This window comes from Gallinula chloropus (assembly GCF_964237585.1).
Source record: "Gallinula chloropus genome assembly, chromosome: 6".
Taxonomy (NCBI): Eukaryota; Metazoa; Chordata; class Aves; order Gruiformes; family Rallidae; genus Gallinula; species Gallinula chloropus.
In genome coordinates this window covers 7,944,990-7,964,964 of record NC_140091.1, presented here as the reverse complement: position 1 = coordinate 7,964,964, position 19,975 = coordinate 7,944,990, and the positions used below count along the sequence as shown (strand labels likewise).

Here is a 19,975-nt window from a genome sequence, read left to right as displayed (position 1 = left end):
TCATTGGTATACTGGCAAGTTCAGTGTGGTCAGGGAGATCTGATGATGTATGCTCAGTTCCAGAGCTTTACTAGCATAATGCACTACTTTTATACAGTAGACTGTAATCATTATGACATAGTTTTAAATCAGAGAAAGAAAATGTTCAAAGTCTAAACACTTGTGTTATTTTTAGTAAACTTCTGTGTAATAACAATTCCCTGAGAAGCCAAACATTCTGAATCATCCCTATTCGCACATGGGGTCCCTATTCCATTAAAGACACCTCTGATCTTTTCCAACAGCTAGTGTGTGTTGCTGTCAGGGTACAGGCTATCTTACATCCTAGCACTGAGATGATTTCCAGTCACATTTGGCTGCTTCTGAAACTAATCAAAGAGTCTCTTTTGTGAGAGAATAGTTTATGGATGTTACTCACATCCAGTCCATGATCTTTGTAAAACTCTTATTGTGATTCAGCATTATTACAGGTAAAGTTAATCATTTGTGACAGTATGATAGAAAAAAAGAGCTTATTTGCATTTTTAAAAATTACATAGATATAAAAAAAAAAAAGTCCCTCCCCTAGGTTATTTAGTAAAAGTGGTTATGGAGCAGGAGAGAACATCCATGTAGAGTAAGTTTTCAGATGGAGGATGCCAGGAAATTTGTGACATCATTTGGAAATTTGTGAAATAGGGTGGTGATCATTTTCAGAATCCAGTTTCTACCCCATACATTAAAAATAAATAGATGTGCACTTATTAGATAAAGGAAGGATATATGACCATCAGGAAAGGATTTTGATATACAGTCCTTGTTTGCTTCTACCAAAAGCATGCTTCATTGATACTGGAGATTTCAGAGATGGCTGGTCAATATATAAGAACCATCAGTTTACTTTTCTTGCTACATGGCTCATGGTGAAATTGGCAGTAGATAACAGGGGAGGTGTTTGTTTTGGGTATTTTTCCAGGAGCTTGGCAATCCATTAATTTACCTTTTTTTTCCTGATTAAACATAATACATAAATTGGTTAAATACATAAATTGATTTTAGTTCTGAAGGAATTCCAGCTCTCTAAAAGAAGAGTTTGTATACCTGTATTTCTCTGAGAAGATGAAAAATCTGAGATTTCAGAGACCATCACTATTCTGCTTCATTATTGTCATAGCAACAAATGATCCTGAAGCACAGTATGCAACATCTATAGCTATTTGTAGTATAGCTCTAGCAACTAACTTGCTTTCGTTAATGGCCAACATAAACCAGTCTCTGTACTCTTTGGAATTTAATTGATGAACTGCAAAACAAATGGTTATAGTTAATAAAATTATATTTTGCCATCTGTGTCCAGTAATGAGAAAATCTCAATTATAGGAATGAAAAAGAATGAAGTTTTCTGCCAAACAGATCAATGCATTCCACCTCTTTGTCAGCATTAAATTAGATGTTATCTGTTGCAGTGTATTTCTCCCATTGGTTGCCATGGCTAATGGGAATTTCAGCCAAGATGGACATATAGGAATTCTGTTTGACCATGAGGAATATATCTTTTTCTTTGTTTGTCTACAAATCTGTGTAGTATCAGTCTACAATGTTATTTGCTCTAAGTGCATCCAAGTCTCATTTATGGGAGGACAATTTTGTTCAGCACTGCAGTGGTATTTGCTGTTACAAATTCTTATCTATTTCTATAAAAGAAATCTAAAGGATATTTGCTATTTTATTCCTAAAGCTCTGTAGCATTTCAGAGTCATCTGGAGCTAAAGGCAAATCTGGTACTGCCACAGTATCTTGTAAGGATGATTACAACAACAGAAAAGCACACCTTCACCACAAGCATTTTTTTTCCCCAAGTTTGTATTCTGAGCATTTTATTCACTGGACTGTTCATAAAGATGATGAGGCCATCACAATCAAAAAAATACTACAATTAAAAATATAAATTCTCTAGGAGCATACAATATCATTAATTCCTATCAGAAGAGATGGTACTCACACTGAAGATACCAAAGCATGTTGACAACTTGAATGACTAGAGCGTGTGAATAGTCAAAGATGATGCAGTGCTTTTGAGCATCCTATTGCAAGAGGTAATGCTATTCTTGTTCTACTTGTTACCTTTAGATTTTGAAACATTCATTGTTTGGATTAACATCTCTGTCCAGGTCTAAGAGAAATCTTAGGATGTCTCACTGTATTGCCAAAATCTCCTATTTTTTCCAACACAGTACCAGTAACCTCTGTTTAGTCTTCATCTGTTAATCTATAAAGTGCCATTAATCAGTCATCTCTGACATTCTTATAAATTTTCAATCAGACATAACATCTTACTGGCCATTTTTCATTCTCAGGAGGCAAAAAGCAAAACTGAGGTCCTGAGTCATATGAACTGCAGATAAAACAGCAGATTACTTCTAATTATTTTTTTGAACATCATGGACCGTGCCTGCTCAGCAGTCACAAAGAGGGCTACTTTCAGGGCCTCTGTTTAAACTGTGAAACTTTTGGCTTCAATTTTGCATATCAAGACTTCTGAAAAAAATCAAGTCAGTATTTTCAATTTATCACTACACGTGAAAACGTGGAAGTGCCTCAACAGGAAAAATCACATCCACTCTCCATGGTCCTGACAGAGATTTGGTCACTCAATTTCAAAGAGAAACCACATAAACTAACTACTTAGTGTGGCTAAGCTCTGAAAATGAATACCAAAGCCTTTACCAAACACTTCTAAATTATTGAAGTTTCTCTAGTAATCTCCTCTATAATATGCCACCACAGTCATGAGACTGTTATGAATCTTAACTCATTAAAATATATGCAATATTTGGAGGCTGTCAGAGAAAAATTTCTAAAAAAATCTTTGGGTTTTCATTAACGATGGGTAGACTTTTCCTCATTCTATGCAGTAGAACCATGCAGCTTTCAGAAATATGGAGACTAGTTAATATTTGAATTCTAAGCAACTTAGAAAAAAAGAAACCCCACAAATTCTAACAATGTACAGCTGTTAGTGCTAATGAACTAAGAAGCTGATTTAAAATGTCATGATAGATATTAATGCATTATTAATAATCCACCTTAATGTGGAAAATCTAAATGGAAGGGAGATCTATGTATCACAAAATCCTGAAGTCTTTAGATTTTAAGATATAGTCCTCTTAAATTTTAGCTGATAAAGTGCAAAATTGGATGCAGTTAATGGGAAATTCAAAAATAAAAGGGAGAACACTGCTTTCTGAAACTTACTTTGTTGTACATACTTATAAAAGTTCCTGAAATGGATGGTACCTTCCCTTTGTCTTCCACCATGTTACACTTTTATTAGAACATCAGATAAGGCAGTTCAGAAAAACAAACACTTTCTGTAGAAAGGTATGTCCATGATTCTAGGGAATTCTGAGCAAAAACTTAACTGTGGGCCTAGGGCTGACTTTTTTTCATTGAAAATGTCATGTAACTGAGACCTTTTCAATCTGTGTTCATTTTCTCAGATTGTTCTCTGCTGCCACAGTATGGTGCTCAGCTGCTGTTTGAAAACATGAAAAAGAGGATCTTTATCAGAGAACGCAGTTCTTTTCGTGTACCAATATGATTGGTTGCCATGTAAGATTATTAAAGAGTATTAAAAAGGCTCTAAACAGTATATTTCCTAAAAAGGGAAAAAACAGTTTTCAATTAAATACCTACTGCTTTACATTAAAAAGCTGCTGTCTCCTCATGTCATTTGTGTATTATTTTGTCTTCAAAACAAAGATAAATATTGCTTTCAGTATTCACAGATAATAGCAGCACTTCAACAGGAGCTAGCATTTTCTAGAACTACACTTTCTTTTTTTTGATACCATTATGATCTTCTAAAATAAAAAACATTTGAATGTAATATGTTGTCTTAAAATAAGGATGACACTGCCTCCCTTACATTAAGTTTGATACTTCTTCACTGCACTATTCTTTGAATCAAAAGATTTTCCTAACAGCGCAGAAGAGTAAGGGCCACTAAATCCATACTGGAACCAAGAATGGATCATAGGCTATATACAGAATCTCCAAGTTGTGTGTGGGGGTCAACAGGGTGCATTTGGCAAGCTTGGGCCTCCTTAACAACACTTCCTTGGGGTGCATTATTTTATAATCTGCATCAAAATATTTTCTTTTTTCTTTATTTTTTCATTCCTATGTCATATAAAGATACATCCCTTCTAACATACAAGCTGAAGTCATTTTTGAGCCAGATTTCAAGGCATAAGGATAACAGAGATAAAGTCTTACTGAACACGTGTATGGCACGGACACATAACTTGAGGATTAGCACAGGTCTGTCATTTAGAGAGCCTCAAGTGCACACCTTAATCAAACACTACAAAAAGGACTGCTGAGCAATGATGGGATTCACTTTACATGCAGACATTCAATATATGCAGAGACCTACATAAATTGTTGCAGAGTCAGGTTCTCCAAGCAGACATGGACAAGCAATGAAATATGCAAAAATGATGTGGCAGAGAAATAAATCCTTCCTTAAACAAAATTTGAGACTCCTTTTCATTTGTTAATTTTTCCCAGAATTAATTTATTAGATGTATACCATTACAAGAGGGAAGATGATTCTGAAGGGAGTGTGGAGGAAGGTATGTAGAAACCTCAAACTCTGAATGCGACAAATGTTTTTGTTTATTTTTCAATGATGCATTTGTTACCTTATGTTTACAACAGGAATAAATAGCTCACAGACTTACACAACAGTTTTTAAAATCTTGTGCAGAAGTAATTTTGTCATACTGGGAATTTATTTGAAACTATCTACCTCACTGTGAACTTGTTTTATTCTTACCACTAAAAGGAGTGAAGTCACTGGCCAAATCCATTGGCTACCAATGACTGGTAAGTAAATTCTTCCACATCGTACAGCTGTTTTTTTTTAATTTAGCTCTCAGTTTCAGTGGTGTCAGTGAGTACACTGGATAGGTAAAGGTGAAATGTTAGACAAAAAAGCCCCTGGGAGCTTATTAAAACAAACATTTAAAAAGAACTGAAACATAAGTCAACCAATAGCCAGATCCATTTACATTCATACATTGCTGAAAACATTATTAGTCCTTTTGATTTTGTGAGTTGGTTTGGTTGGAAACACTGAGAATCTAGGCTTACAGTCTAAGATTTTTGTTTTATTATTTTTATCCTGCAGTCATGTTATTATAGTAGTAATACAAGATAACAGCAAAACATTAAGGCACCAGGTCTTGATCTTGCGAAGTGGTGATTGTTCTGACCTTTGAGCTTAAAGGTGTTTTTACCTACATCTACCTTGATGCCATGAACTGTGGCAGTGACTTCAACAGGACTATTTCACACACTTAAGTTTAACTCTATACTTAAGTGTTTTTCAGGATCAGAGACGCTATGCTTGGTTAACACAAATTATTTAATCAAGATTTTGCCTAAGGTATTAAAAGATTTTGATACATTATATTTACATTCTGTAGCTAATATAAAGCTAAATCAATAAATAGTTCTTTCTTTGGTTAAATTAAAATGTATAAATCCAAATCTTTCAGACTGAGCAGACTTCAAAATAATTTGATAAACATTCAATCCCAAGGTCTCAGCCCTATAGGTAACGTGGGCCAGGCCAGCCACTTTCTGGATCTACAGACAAAGAATACAGACTAAAATAGAACCATAGCCCCACAGATGCCTTACACAGTCACCACTCAAGAGACCTAAACAGAAACCAACTCAAACATAGTCAAAATCCCAGCAGACTCAATGCAGTAAAGTGCTACGGGGCAAATGTAGCTAATAGCTCCATGTAGCACGATTTCCCCTACATGCAAGAACATTCAGCATCACTATCAACATGGTAATTATTGCTTAATGCTGTGCTACAAAAGAGGGAAAACGCATTTCTGTAAATGGAAGTGAAAGACTGAATGGATTCTAGGGTTTTCACTGGTTTCTAAGAGCCATACCTATATCCAAAATATCTGCATGCCCTTCAGGGCAACTGAGTAAATTTAAAAACTATAAAAAGATTTACATTGGCATATACACCGGATCTCAGACTTTCTTTTTTTAGGGACTTATATTAATTGGTTGTATTCGATTTTTCCCAAGTACCAACAGAAAAAGGAGAAAAGGAGTTCTAGTGAGCAAGGCACTAAGCTTGGAAAGTAAAATAGGTCCTCCTGGATCCCTAAAAGCTTAGGGTGCTGTAACTAACTGGGCAGCTGCCCAGATCTGCAGTTGAACTGACTGTGTGGACAGTTTGTTTCATACTGGGATTACAGCTATCACACTGAGCTGCATGGCACCCAACCAAGCAAGAGAAAGTGGTGAGGACAGGAGTGAGTAAAATCTGAAATTTGCCATTGCCTTGAAAGCAGAATAAACCAGACCCTGAAATGCCTTCCTGCACTTGGGCGTTATTTCAGGTATGTCAGGAAAACTGACTACATCATTAATGTTTCCTCTCCAGGTTGAAACATGGACAAATCACCTATCATGCCAGCTTCTCTTGAAATGCAAGTTTGCATATTAGAGGATGGAGCAAATAGCACAAAAGACATAAGGACAGGGATGACAGGTCACAGAGCAGGATTTGTAGGTAGGTGAAATGGTGCTGTGATGGGGATATTGAGTGCACAAAAGGGAACACGACTACCTTGTGCAGTCCTGGCATTTAAAAGACCTAACAGCTATCTTGGATTCACAACTTATGTCTTTAAGGGGAATGAATGCAAAAGAACAAAGCAAGGTAGGATAAAGAGCAGCAAAGAAATGCCACAATTTCCTTCTTGTAGTTAGCTTAGGAAATTGTAAACTAAATGGAAAGAAAGGGGAAGGTTAGATTGAGGCAAAGAAAGGGCAAGTTAGATGAAGGACCAGCGTGGAGTGAAGGTGAGATGAAGAGCAGTGAAGCAAAAGATCAACCTGCACAGCTACAGAATGTCCAGCAAAAACTTCAGAAAGGTCTCTCACTTCCCAAAGGTTTCCCTATGGAGCCTATGTGTGAAAACAGTTTCTATAGACTAACACCACATATAATTTATTTACTGGCATTCCTTTCAGGAGGTTTTCTTCTTATAAAGTGGAATATAACAGTTTTCTCTGGGCGGTTTCTTAAATCAACAGATTCTTTTTACTCAAAACTTCTCTTTTGTGAAGCTCCAAGTGTTTTGTAATAAGAGTTTTTAAATGAACAAGGTTTGTTATAAAATGTGACCAGAAAAACTGACTTAGGATTTGAACCCTACTTGCCAATATAAGATTTTTTTTTTACTCATGGCTAGATAAACAATAATTTATGCAAATTATTTGACTACCAAACAATGCTCTTTCTGGAATTTAAGAAATAATAAGCTTATACACGTAGTAACCTTGTATAATATTAAGTATAAATTATGATTTTGAGTTTGTTTTTTCTAAAGCTATATATTGCTGCCAACTTAAACCAAAGTATTTCTTGTTTTTACCATGAACAGTTGTATATATCCTACAGACAGATGGCAACTTTCAACAGTAACATAGTTTCAGCTACGTTTCCTTGTCTATGATTCCCACAAGCCAGTTTATCTCCCAGAACGTACTTTAAATTCTAACAGAGAAAATTTCCTTAAAACTGACAGTATGGAATAGTTCCCTGTTATTTTTCTTGTTATTTATATAATTTCCCAGGGTAGCATACTGTGCTATTACATACTATAAATCGTATTTTATTTTGGAAAGAACTGTTGGTGGTACCTTTTTAGGTCCAACTCTACTTCTGCTGATCCTCAACCCAGCTAAGAAAATAGCTGTAGGAACATTTAAAACCTCACATACAGTTTTGGGTTGACCTCCGTATTATGAATGCTATGAGAACAGCGGTACTATATGAGTAAACAGATACATCACTGAATAAAGAGAATGTGCCCTGAACATATATGTAGGCACACTTTTACATTCTAGAGAAACGAGAAGTTGGGTTTTCTTTTTTTAAGCATTATTTCTGTGGCCTTTTTCAGACCAAGTAAATTGCCACAAATTGCATTTAGATGACATTTCAACCTAGTTGCAGTCAGATCCATAGTAAAGTACAGAATCTGATACCAACGTGATTTCAAAGGTATGATACATCACACTAAAGCCTGTAACTTCTGGGTTTTTTGAAGACAAAGAGTATACTTTTCTTTTACAGAACTGTTATTACATAACCTAACGCTGAATGTAGAGATGAGACATTTAACCTTAGAAAAATTGTCTATTATCTTTGCTTCATGCTTTAAAACAGTCATAAGTGAGCAGTTAAAAATGGACCAGTAGCTATCAGTAGAATCGATTGACTATTTTTACTGGGGTACCCAGTCATTTAGATGGTAAATAAGGGATACTAGATCAATGAACCAGCAATGTGGCATCTAGTTTGCAGTTTCACATTCCTAGGGCCTCATTCTGATCTCTCTGATACCAGCACAAATCAGAGTAACCTATGTAAATCAAAAGCACGCACCAAAGTGGTGCAGAGTCAGAATAAAGCTCCTCATGTTCCAATCTGTTTTGCTCAGTATCTCATGTCTGACTTAAGAGATTGGCTCACTTACAGAGCTCTACATTAGACATATTGCCTTCTTGTTTTAAAATATGTATGTTTAATATTTAATTTAACAGAATTCCATATTCCAGTCTCTGTGTATTGTGGAAGTCCCTTTGAGGGTTGTGGTTTCTATGTGCAGTTGCAATTCTCCTCGAGTGTAATTTGGAAGCACCATTGCCTAATGGGGTGAAAAAGAAGTATTTGTTTCCAATTAATCATGGCTATCCTTTGAGTGAGTACTGAAAATATTGTCAAGCCAGTGGTGATTTGGAAAGTGGGCTGTAGGAGTTCAGCCAGGCTCACCAAAACTCATTTAATTTATTATATGTGATAGTGGAATACTAGTAGTGGTACAGGTCTCCCATCAATTACCCACACACTTCAAGTATGCACAGCTAATTCAGACTACCCCTTCAAATAATAGCACACTTAAAAATTTTGCCAACTCTGAAATATTGGTTACAATACTACAGATAACTGCTACTGCAGTTATACTACGAAGTATCATAAAATAGGTACTGTAAATGTAAATTGAGCCTGTGCTTATATTTTCACAGAAATATGAAAGTATTTTTCATTATATTATTTCTGTACAGTATTGCATAATATATGCCAACTCAAGACACATATCAAAAAACTAATTCCACAGTTTTTAAAAACGCTCACAGGTTTTGAACTCTGGTCTGCTGGGACAAACCATAGAAAGTCTGAAGTCACCTACGGCCAGCAGTAGCAGAATGGAAACGGCAGTTAAAATGATACCTGGGTGACCATCATAGCTATCTGGCAGGAGAGACTATTTTCAAAACCATTTGGCACATCTCAAATGTGGGATAGCTCTCTGAAGTAAAGAATATAAACATTAAAAGGTCAGAAATAGAACAGCTAAGTTATCCATTCACACTGGCAATGGGAATCTTTGCCATTTGGCTCTGAACCACTTTGCCATTCCGCATCCTAATGACAATTACACGTCCCATACTGACATTTCACTTTCAATTTTCATAGAATTAGAGAAAGTATTTAAGGAGTTAATGGAGGCATAGTACTTTCTTTAGAGAAAATATGAAATTAGATTAGAAATTAGATTGCCTTGAAAACATTACATGCAGCAAAATGTGCACTCAGAAAGCCTTCAGGAGCAATCATCTAAGCATGGTTTCTTGTGACTTGCATTTTACTGTTCCACGACAAAGAAAAATAAAAACCCACAAAGATCTGTGGGAGATCCTGTTGTTTCCAAGAGGCACAGTTCAAAACTTCAAAATCCAGGAAAAGCAGAATTGTTTCAATCCATTCCCCATCCTTACAATCACAGACTGCTGCAGAGAGCTGTAAAATCCCCCTGGAATGAACCAGAGGGCACCGGTGGCTACACGGCAGCTCAGCAGATAGGCTGCAGCCTTTCCCCAACATGCTACTCTGCTTCAGCCCCATGCCCAGCATGAGGACCACAGAGTTTGTCCTCAGATGGCATCGTTAAGTTACCTTTCACCATGTGCTACCAGGGGTATGGTCCCTTTGCCAAGAATAGAGCTTTTAAGGGCCTCTTTATGCCAACCTGACTCCTCTTATCTTACATAAGGGGCCAGAGCAGGGATGGAGCTCGCTTTCTTAGCTCTAAATCTATCCTATATGGCACGCAATTCTCTAAAGTACAGCCAGCTTCTGCTTTGATGAAGCTCTGTGCAGTGATGACTGAAGGATCCTGTTTTTCACCATTTAAAGATGTATGATAGCAACAAAGCTCTATGTTAAAATATTTAGCTCACAGAAAACTTATGGAAATTGTCTATTCAAGCTCAGCAAAGACATTAAATTACCAAGCTGTTCTAGGACAGTTGTGTGTGGAGAAAAGCCAGAAATGCTCTGAGATTGTAACGTTACTTACAAAGATTACAGCACGAGCCTGATTCAGAAGCTTTTTATACAGATCAGCATGGTGAGCTGCAAAATGTTACCATATCAATTTCTGCAAAACATACTGTGTGTGTACATATAGATATAAAATCAGGACTTATACACAGCACATTTCCTGCCACATTTTGAGTGGCATCTGTTTGTTTAGTTTGCTGAAATATGAAAAATAATATTTAGCAACTACTGGTAACACAATGTTAACAAGATTTAAGACCATAGCTCTGTCTGTCAAAATGCAGATAAAAGACAAATCCTTCTATCTCAGTGTTTTAATCAGTCAGATCAGGGTTTTGATGAATATGCAAATGTGACTGTTTATACACTATTTTCAGAGTGAAAGGAAACAAATTCAGTTTCATTATAGAATTAATGACAGCTCTGTCCTCCAGGATTAATAATTAAAACCCTACACACATTTAGATGATAGTGCTCCTTCCTCCCATCCTCTGAAGACTTTTCTTTTCAATTTTTTTAATACCCCTTTCCCTTATAATTGTTTGTCCCCCTAATTGGAATGATTAATAATTAACGCCAGTTCAGGAATATGTAATAGTCATCTTTAGAACAAGAACCACACAAAAGGGTTAAAAAATGCTTTCTTTGTTAAGTCTGTTTCAGCTCTTCTCCATAAGTTACTTTTCTTAACTCCAAGTTTTACGCCACCATAGGGACCTCAATGGCCTGCTTTAGTGCTGGAAGCCTTTTATTTATCCCAGTGCAGATTATACATATGATTTCATCCTGATTTTTCACAATATATGCTGGGACTCTTTTTAAAGCCCCAGCTGCTGGAATCATCAGCCTTCATAGGAATCACAGCTTTCATTTCTGACACACACACTACAAGTTTAGACTGAATTAAATATCAGAGAAAAGATTAAGCATGTGAGGCAGGCTCACTATAAAGTCTGAAAACGCAAAATGAAAAACAATTCGCAATCCCAGATTTCAGCCACTATTTTTTAGTCTGATGATTTCGGAGTTGATCTGGGAGTGGCTGTCATGATTTCTAAATCCTCAGGATGGGCAATGTTTCAGAGAAAGGGTATAGCAAAGTGAGCAGAAGTTCAGTCTTTCCATTAACCCTCCTTCCTGCACCAGAACTACCACATTTGATTTCCACGCAGCCACTAGGACCTATACTGAGACCACTAAACCCCTTTTTATTTGAAATCATCAAAGCAGACATTTTAAGAGTTAATAAAGCAGGTCATTTGTGTATGTTCTGCATTATTTTATGAAAAAAAAAGCAATTCTCTCGTTCCAAAGACACATATTTTCTTCTGAACAGAAAAGCACTTCCAGAAAGACGAATGGGCAGAGTACTCTTGAAATCACATTTCTTCAATAAAGCTGTTTCAGTTTCATCTTTTAATGTCTTTAGAAGTGAATGGATCCTACGTGGGAATTTAGCACGGCCTTGCATATTGCAAAAGAAATATTTTATGTGAAATTAAATTAGCATTTGTCTGTATTTCACCATGCAGGTATGCTACCTCGTGTGTCACTGATAGCAGTAAAACAAATATGTGTGCATGTGTACTTTAGCAGGGATGATGAATTATACTTTATAAGCATTTAGGAGTAGACATTCATAATGAAGCCTGTTAGTTGGCAAACATGCCTATTACTTACCACGCTGAGTCCCAGCAATTCTCTGCAAAAGTAGTCCATGTTCTTCCTTTGTAGGTTGTCCAGGTAGTGCTGAAGGCGAGTATAGGTGTAGGGGTAGCAGTAAGCAAATTGGTAAGTGTCATCCTCTCGGTCAAAGCAAAAAGCAAATGACATGACGTAGTTCCTCCTGTGGTCTGGGCAGCGATAGTAATACACATTTTTAGAGGGTATTCTTTGCCTAAAAAAGAACATATACATATATTGACATAAGAAATTTGAACAAAAAGTCTGTGTGAGATTCAAATTCCCTCTATAACAAATGAAAATAACAGCTGGAACAGCTCAGGGCCCATTGAGAAGATCCTAGAGGCTGCATTTCAGCGCACTCATGCAGACAACCTCCACGCCCGTGCACGGCACAGCTACTGTGCTGGTGGGCCTGTAGCCACAGGGGCTGTTGCTGTGCAGGTGCTCCAGGCAGCAGAGTCACCACATCCAGGAAGGGAGCAGAACCAGAGGAACCCACTCCTACAGAATAGAAAGGATGCACAGGCAGTTCAGCTATCGACTACTTCGCTATCAAGCCGGTGCGATCTTGTACCGCTGCACAGGCTTCAGCCAAACCTCTGGCTGGAGCATGGCTACATCCTCACACGCAGGCCTAACGCACCAGCACAGAGGTGAGGCATAATTAATGAAGTAATATCATTGTAAGGCAACAGCAATAGATCTGTTACCAAAACTCAGGACGTCTTTATGTTTTTATTACTCTTATTAGTCAGTAGGTATATCAACACCAGCTGATAAATGGAGGAAAAAATATGATCCTGAGGTGGAAAAAACCCATACCAATACAAAAAAAAGCACCCCAACAAAACTTCAGGTATGGAAAATAACTTGGCCCTAAATTAGAAAGTAAAGGAGAAAAGGGTATTTGGGCCTATTCCAATTTGGATAGCTGCCCTCCTCGCGAGTTCTGGCTTATAGTGCTGACAAGATAAAAATGAATATACATGATGGTAAATAATTACAATAGAGACATTTATGTCATTCTTATCAAGCTGGTATCTGTTTAAGGAATAACAAATGTCTGCCTGACATCTTTCACCCAACTGTTATTTCTCAACAGCAACGAGTAACATTTCAGAGGCGGGTCAAACACTATGGACTAGAGATGTTTGATATTTCTGTTTGCACTGTTTCTTCATTTCATAGGTGGATGAGAGCTTTATTTAGACAGGGCATTCTCTAGTCATGCCATGCACTTGTAATTTGATGTAACTAACTTATCAGTTGTGTTTAGCAACAAAACACTACGGTCCTGCAGATTCTGACTGATTCAATTACCCATTATAAACAGGTCTCATCTAATGATCGGAGCAGATCTCAGCTAAACTAAGATCATGGTGAGGGAAAACATAAGAAGATTAACAGACATAGCAGTAGTAATGTGCCTCTTTGTAATAGTTCCGAGAAGCTGGTCTACTGCAGAGCATCAGCTTTGGCCTTTCATTGCTAATATGAAATAGAGGACAAAACCCTCTCATTATGCAGAAGTACGTGTTTGCCAATTAGCAGCAGTTAAGGACTATGATCAGCAAGGCTCAGGAGTTACAAAGAGAAACAGAAAGGAATTGAGATGTTCTTGAAAAAGTACAATAAAGAATCAGTGATGCAGTTAATTAGACTTGAAATAAGAATTTATTTGCCCCCTTTTATTGCCCTGGCTCTTCAACATCCTGGGCTTAAAGAATTTACTTCAGTATTTTTGGTTAAATAAGGCATTTGTCTATCAGTAAGATCAGAAAATTATTTTTAAGTAACAAAATTGAAGGACAGGAAAACAATTCTTTCAATTTTTTTTAAAAGTGTCAGTAGGGGGAAAATGCCACCAGCCGCCTGCATGCAGTACCCTAACCTAATAGGTTTCTCTAGTATCTTAACATATTTCTATCATTTGCCCTTACTCTGGAGTGCTATAGGACATCCCTCATTTGATCTCAAATCAAGCAGATGATATGGCAGTGGGTAAATGTATTCTAGCTCCCAGTCCTCAAACCATAATGCAAGTTTAAACAGTATGTTGCTGAGTTGTTGAACTTTATTTGTTTCCAAATTAGCATGGGAGAAATAATAAAGGACAAGCCTCACTTTATGCTATAAAAATTTCATGTAAAATGAGACCAATAGGAGGAAACTCGGGATTTTAGAAAGGCTAATGCTAATTGAAATTCATCTGCTGATAGTTAATGTTTAAATGACACATAGTTCTCCTTGGTTCAATAACTTTCTACTTTTAAGCAAGTTGAAGACAACTTTGTTAATGCATTAAAGACACTTTTGATATTTCATTCCCTTTCCCCTTCATTATAGAAGCTAAGCATCTGTTTTATTATCCACTTTGACACATCACTTTATGGCTGCATTTGGCTATTATGGCTAATCTTGATGTCTAGGACATCTGGTATTGACATTTCACTATCTGGTGTCTGACACAACAGCAGAAACCATCCTCAGTTCCCAGGTTTAAATTCACCCTCTCAGGGCAGAAAGTGCCCAAACTCTTAATTCAAACCATATCTTCCAAAAATAATTATAATAGTACTCCTGTCACTGCTAATCTATTTTTATCTCTCCTAGCACTTTGTCACTGCCAATCTATTTGTGACTCATATAGAGAAAGAGAGTTAGTGTTTAGATACCAACAACACATCTTTACACACAGGAGCCTAATCAGATTGAGATCTTATCAGGGAATTAAAGAGGAGGGGAAAAAAAAAGAAGAAAAAAAGGAAAGAAAAAGAAAGAAGAGAGACACAGTGCTAGATATATCACCAACTGAGTTTTTGATAACGAAAAGACATTGCTCAGTTCTTGAATTAACCTTTGTGTCCTAGACGCACTATTGTTTACTCTTTCCCTTTTTTGTTCTATGCCTTCTGGAAAAGGACACCCACACACTGTGGCAGCAGCTGCTCCTATTAATTTAAAGCTATTACAAAAATTAAAATTAAACCCAATTACTTTGGCTGGTTTATAGCCGGGGAACGGCTTAGTCTGATTGTTCCCTCTGGTTATGGACAAAAACAATATTCCTACCTACAGGCAGCTGCCAGTGGAATACTAATGCATACAGGGCCTGGCAGGGACAGATTCAGGATGCAGAGACTGACTGCATTTCTTACTAGGGAAAAATATCTTATCATGGATCTGCAGAAATGCACCAACTTCTCACACCGTACGTCACAATGGAGCTGATTTGTAGTGAGAGGTGGGAAAGCAAAGTGATGGTAGAAAGCTTAACGCACAGTTTTGTCATTTTGCATTTCCAGGCAGCTCCCACCAAGAAATGCACCCTGCTAATTGATACACAAATGCCTGGATTTCAGTGCTTCTGAATGGTTATTTAAAGGAGAACCACCCTGATTCTAAGTACAGCCAGAAAGCGTAGCATGCGAGCAACTAATTTTCAGTCTCTTTTTAGAAATACATTTACAGAAATTAAGTTTGATATTTTACATCATTTTGAAACAAATTCAGACTGCCAAGTCTTAAAGACAAACGTAAAATTCTTTCTGTCAAAGGAAGAAGGAAGCACAGAAATGAAGATTTTCCTCTCTATTTTGACTCTCATAGTCCAGTGCTAGTCAAAGGTTTGAACCAGTGGGTTTGAGTGTTTCCTATCTGACAAAGTAATACTCCTGACCCAGCAGATTTGTTACTCCAAGTGTGAACATACATGTGCTTGTCTATTCCTATACGTTTGCTACACAGCAGTCTGGAGTCAGGGCATTTAGTCTGTTTTTTGGCCACATGCAGCACGATCAAATATGTCAGTTTTCAAAAAAATAAAATAAAATATTTGAGTCCTCATTCAGGCTCAAAAATTGGGTAACTTCAGAGGCCCCAGGATTTTACTCTTTGCTACTACAACAGGCAGTGAGGGGTACTCCACATAAGTAAGCTTTGCAAATTTTATCCTAACTATATTTTTATTTTGAACATAGTTTTACTTTCAACTTTGTCTTAGCTATAGTTCTGATCTTAAAGGCAAACTTTATTATCTGTTCTGCTTTTTGTTCTCTGCTCTATTTCTCTTTGAAAATTGGGAGTTAATCAAGACTTTGGGGAACAAACACTTGGAGATGGTGCTGCTGCTGTTGTGTGGCATCTGTTCTTTAAATTTTAAGCACATAAGGGTGTTAATCAAATTCTTTTGCGCTACCACAACACAAATAATTAGCAAATAACAATCTTGGAGTGTTTTTCCCCTGCTATTGCATGACCAAAGTAGGGAGCTCTTGCCCAGCCAAATTCCCAATGACTTTATCGAGCAGACTAAGCGCTCTTTGGACCACTTTTGACATGGCACTCATGAAGTAATTATTCAGTTCCTTGCCTCTACAGGATTGAGTTAGACATATCACAGTCAGTAGATTTCAAAGTAAAATGATGATCTTTGGAGGAAAAACAAAAAGCTGCAGGTGCTGTAAAAAGATCAATGGCCAAAAGAAAAATTAAGTGATCTGACTTGTAGAGAAATGCTCAAGTGAATCTGGTTGCAATGTAGCGTTAGCTGTGGTGACACACTGTGGTGATCATTTTCAATTGCCATCAATTTGCAGATGGAGGGATACAAATCTATAAGTTTCCACCCTTGCATATATAATTCAAAGGGGTAGGCCTGTGACACAATCTCAGAGGAAATTTAGCTTAAATTTTGAAGGCATTTGAAGCACAAAATCTGATTCCAACTCAACTTTGGAAAATAACCTTCGGATATTTATTGATACTACCCAAAATACTTGAACTAGCTAATCCTTCTGAGTGCCCAAATTTTATTCTTCAAGATGGATGTCCCCACTTATTAACTGCAAGAAGTCCAACAAATGCTGGAGAAAATATAAAGAAGATAATCATGCTCTGCAAGCTCCTCTTCTGGGAGGCAGCCTTTTCAAATTGAAGGCCTTCCTGATGTGTTTCTCTGTTAGTCTAAACCATTATTTTTATTCTTGCTTATTCTTTTTGACAAGTGGAGCTGACCATCTTCAAAATTCCTAGCTTACTTGTGACAAAATAAGTTTGTAGGGTTTTTTTCTTGCACATAATTTTATATTTGATTCACAGAGCATGGAGTGACAGTGAATATGTCAGATGGTGTTAAATATTGTTTACAGATAACTGAATGGGTTTTGGCACAGCTAACTCTGTTTCAGAGACTGCAAAGAAAGTCCTTCTTTTATCCTCACTAATATGCATTATAATGTTCACCTTTTCATAATTTTTAGTAGTCTACTATACACCTCAAGGTCTTCCACCTCTATCAATCCCTCGTTTCTTCTTAAGTACAAAAACCAAAATACCATGCAATTGAACAGCTTTCATACATATTGGAAGATATACACATTAAACATACACCTTCTAAGAGTTAATGACAACCGAAAGAATTAAGTAACCTCTATAAAGATTGCTAGACAATTAAAATAATAATGAACAGCACAAAGCTTGATTTTAAACTCTGCATTCTTTACAACTGCAGGGAGAAAACAATGAGGTTTGTTACTTTTTTTCTCTAAAATTTGAATAAGTGATCAGAAGGCACATTTAGGGGAGTTTGGGGGGAAGATAGGTTGGTTTGGTTTTTTTTTCTTTGGAGAATTTGTGCATTTTAAATGCTTGCAAGAATCATGGTAAAACTTCATTAGTCTTGAGTATATGCACCAGCGCTAGTCTAACCTGCCATACTTTTTTATGAGACCTACACGTCAGCCGAATCAGTCCTATCAGCTGATACTAAGACAGCAAAAATATCCTGCCAGTACATCCTACAGACCTTGAAAGCCAAAACCTAGAAATGGATCCTCAAGAGCAAGTGTTAGGAGAATACCTCCCCAGATTTGTTAGGTGATTGGCTACATTCCGGGGAACTTGCTAAGAAAGTTTTTTGAGAAAACTGTGTCTCCAACACAATGTTTTGGCAGGGAAAAATCAGTGTTGAGGAGAAACAATAAATAGAAAATGACAGTGGGACATGTCCTTTGTCCTGTGTTTGCAGAATGCCTCACAGAAATGTGGTCCTTGCCCACAGGCCAGTCTTCTAGGTCCTGTGATACTACCAAAACCAAAAACATAATAAAACCATTGTACCTAAACCCAGAGGGAAGCAGTGGAAGTCATTACTCCTAAAAGTGACAAAAAGTGCTGAGGGAGCACAATGAAGCAGTATGGAAGAGTCCCTACTGTTACATCATGATAATGAGATATAAAGCAATGCTGAAAACCTGCATTTTGCTGGAAGAAATTAAACCATCACCCTTCAATTCACCGTAACATGCAAAACATTATGAAGAGCAGGGCTGCCAAATTATGAGCTGGCAAGAAAGAAGTTTTAAAATGGCCCAATGACTCTTTAAGCAGCTTCATATAAGACAGTATTCTTCATATAAGACTGTATCCCCGAAATGAAGTGTTGCTTCAGGCTTTCCAAACCTCACGTGGCTTTGTGGGAGGAGGTTTCCTTCAGTATCATCCATCACTTGTTTATCTCCCCAAAGCATAAAATATGTTCTCGGAAGTGCAGATTTGGTACAGTGCCCTCTTTTGACAACACACTTTAATATGTCTTAGGGGAGCTGTCAGCGAAATCCAAAATCTTTTGCCAGCAACAGTTACAAGTTGGGTCTCCAGTGGCCAAGCAGACAATTTACCTTCTTTTCTCCCTCCTGCCCACCATTATAACCAAAGATATGCTCTCTCCTCCACCCTTTGTTTATTCTGTCCAGTTTAATCTTAAACTGCAGTGACTTTCCTCTGAAGCAGCAGTTCCAATACCACAATTATACCACAGAAACTCTCTTTTAAACTGCAGGGATAATGAATGGTGCTGATTTTTTCTGCTGTCGAAATATAATTTGCCTACTGACCACAGGTGTTCCAGCCCTGTATGGTTTCAATAACAATATCTATGCAAATCTTATAAAAGTAAGAAGAAAGAGAAGAAGAAAGGCTGAGTTTCCACCAAAAACACTGGAGCAAGGAAATAAAACAGTAAACTTAGTCATAAGTGTATTGTGATCCTCTAAAGAAGTCATGAATGCAAGGGAAGAATGCAGGATCCAGGTCTTGAAATGCAGCTACTGGGGAAAAAAACACAGACACAAGGTCAAAGAAAAAAAATTATTAAATACTTAAATTGACAAATGAGCATTTCTGATAAGAAGCATTCGGTAAGGAAAGGAAAGAGGGAAGAAACAGCATCTCAGAACACTGCACCACTGCAGTGCCAAAATTCGGAACATGAAGAAGAAAAAACCCAAGATTTTTTTGGAAGTAATTGAGAAAAAGTAGCCACAAATACTCTTATCGAAGTGGAAAGATTTAAAAGAATTAAGTCAGCATGAATAATGTACTAGAAAAAGGTGAGGACAAGAAACGCTCCACCTCGGCATATAAATCTGAAAACCACACAGCGATGCTTGTCCTAGCTTTGACCTGTGCCAGACTCTCAGGCCATAAAAGAACAAGTCTACTGACAACTTCAGAAGGCTGTTTGAATATACTGACATCAGGGAGAAAATAAGCATATAAAAAGCCTAGAAGAAAGCATATCACTGACTGGATCAGCAGGGAAGATCGGTTAGGAGACTGCAAGAAAGAAATAGGACGGGCACACCACAAGCATTATCAGCTTCAAATTGGCCAGAAACAAGGTAATGTTATGACACAGAATAAATGACCTTTTCTCTTATCTGCTATAAGTGGAAAAAACCAGCTCATACTTAAGAGAATCATGTACTGGACAAATTTTAGGAAAGACTGCTTGGTAAGACACAGTTGTTTCCTATTCAGCATCTCTTCCAAATATGTTTATTTCAATCAGAT

At 37.2% G+C, this 19,975-nt stretch overlaps 1 protein-coding gene across 2 annotated transcripts in view; it reads right to left on the bottom strand.

Moving 5' to 3' along the window:
• LOC311193423 (BEN domain-containing protein 5) overlaps window positions 1-19,975 on the bottom strand; it is a gene marked incomplete at both ends in the record, with an annotated part of 931,749 nt that overhangs the window by 546,220 nt on the left and 365,554 nt on the right. For both annotated transcript variants that reach the window (XM_084266248.1, XM_084266247.1), the window contains one exon: window positions 12,116-12,332. In XM_084266248.1, coding sequence (XP_084122374.1) covers window positions 12,116-12,332 — 217 coding nt within the window. The remainder of the gene's footprint in view (window positions 1-12,115; window positions 12,333-19,975) is intronic.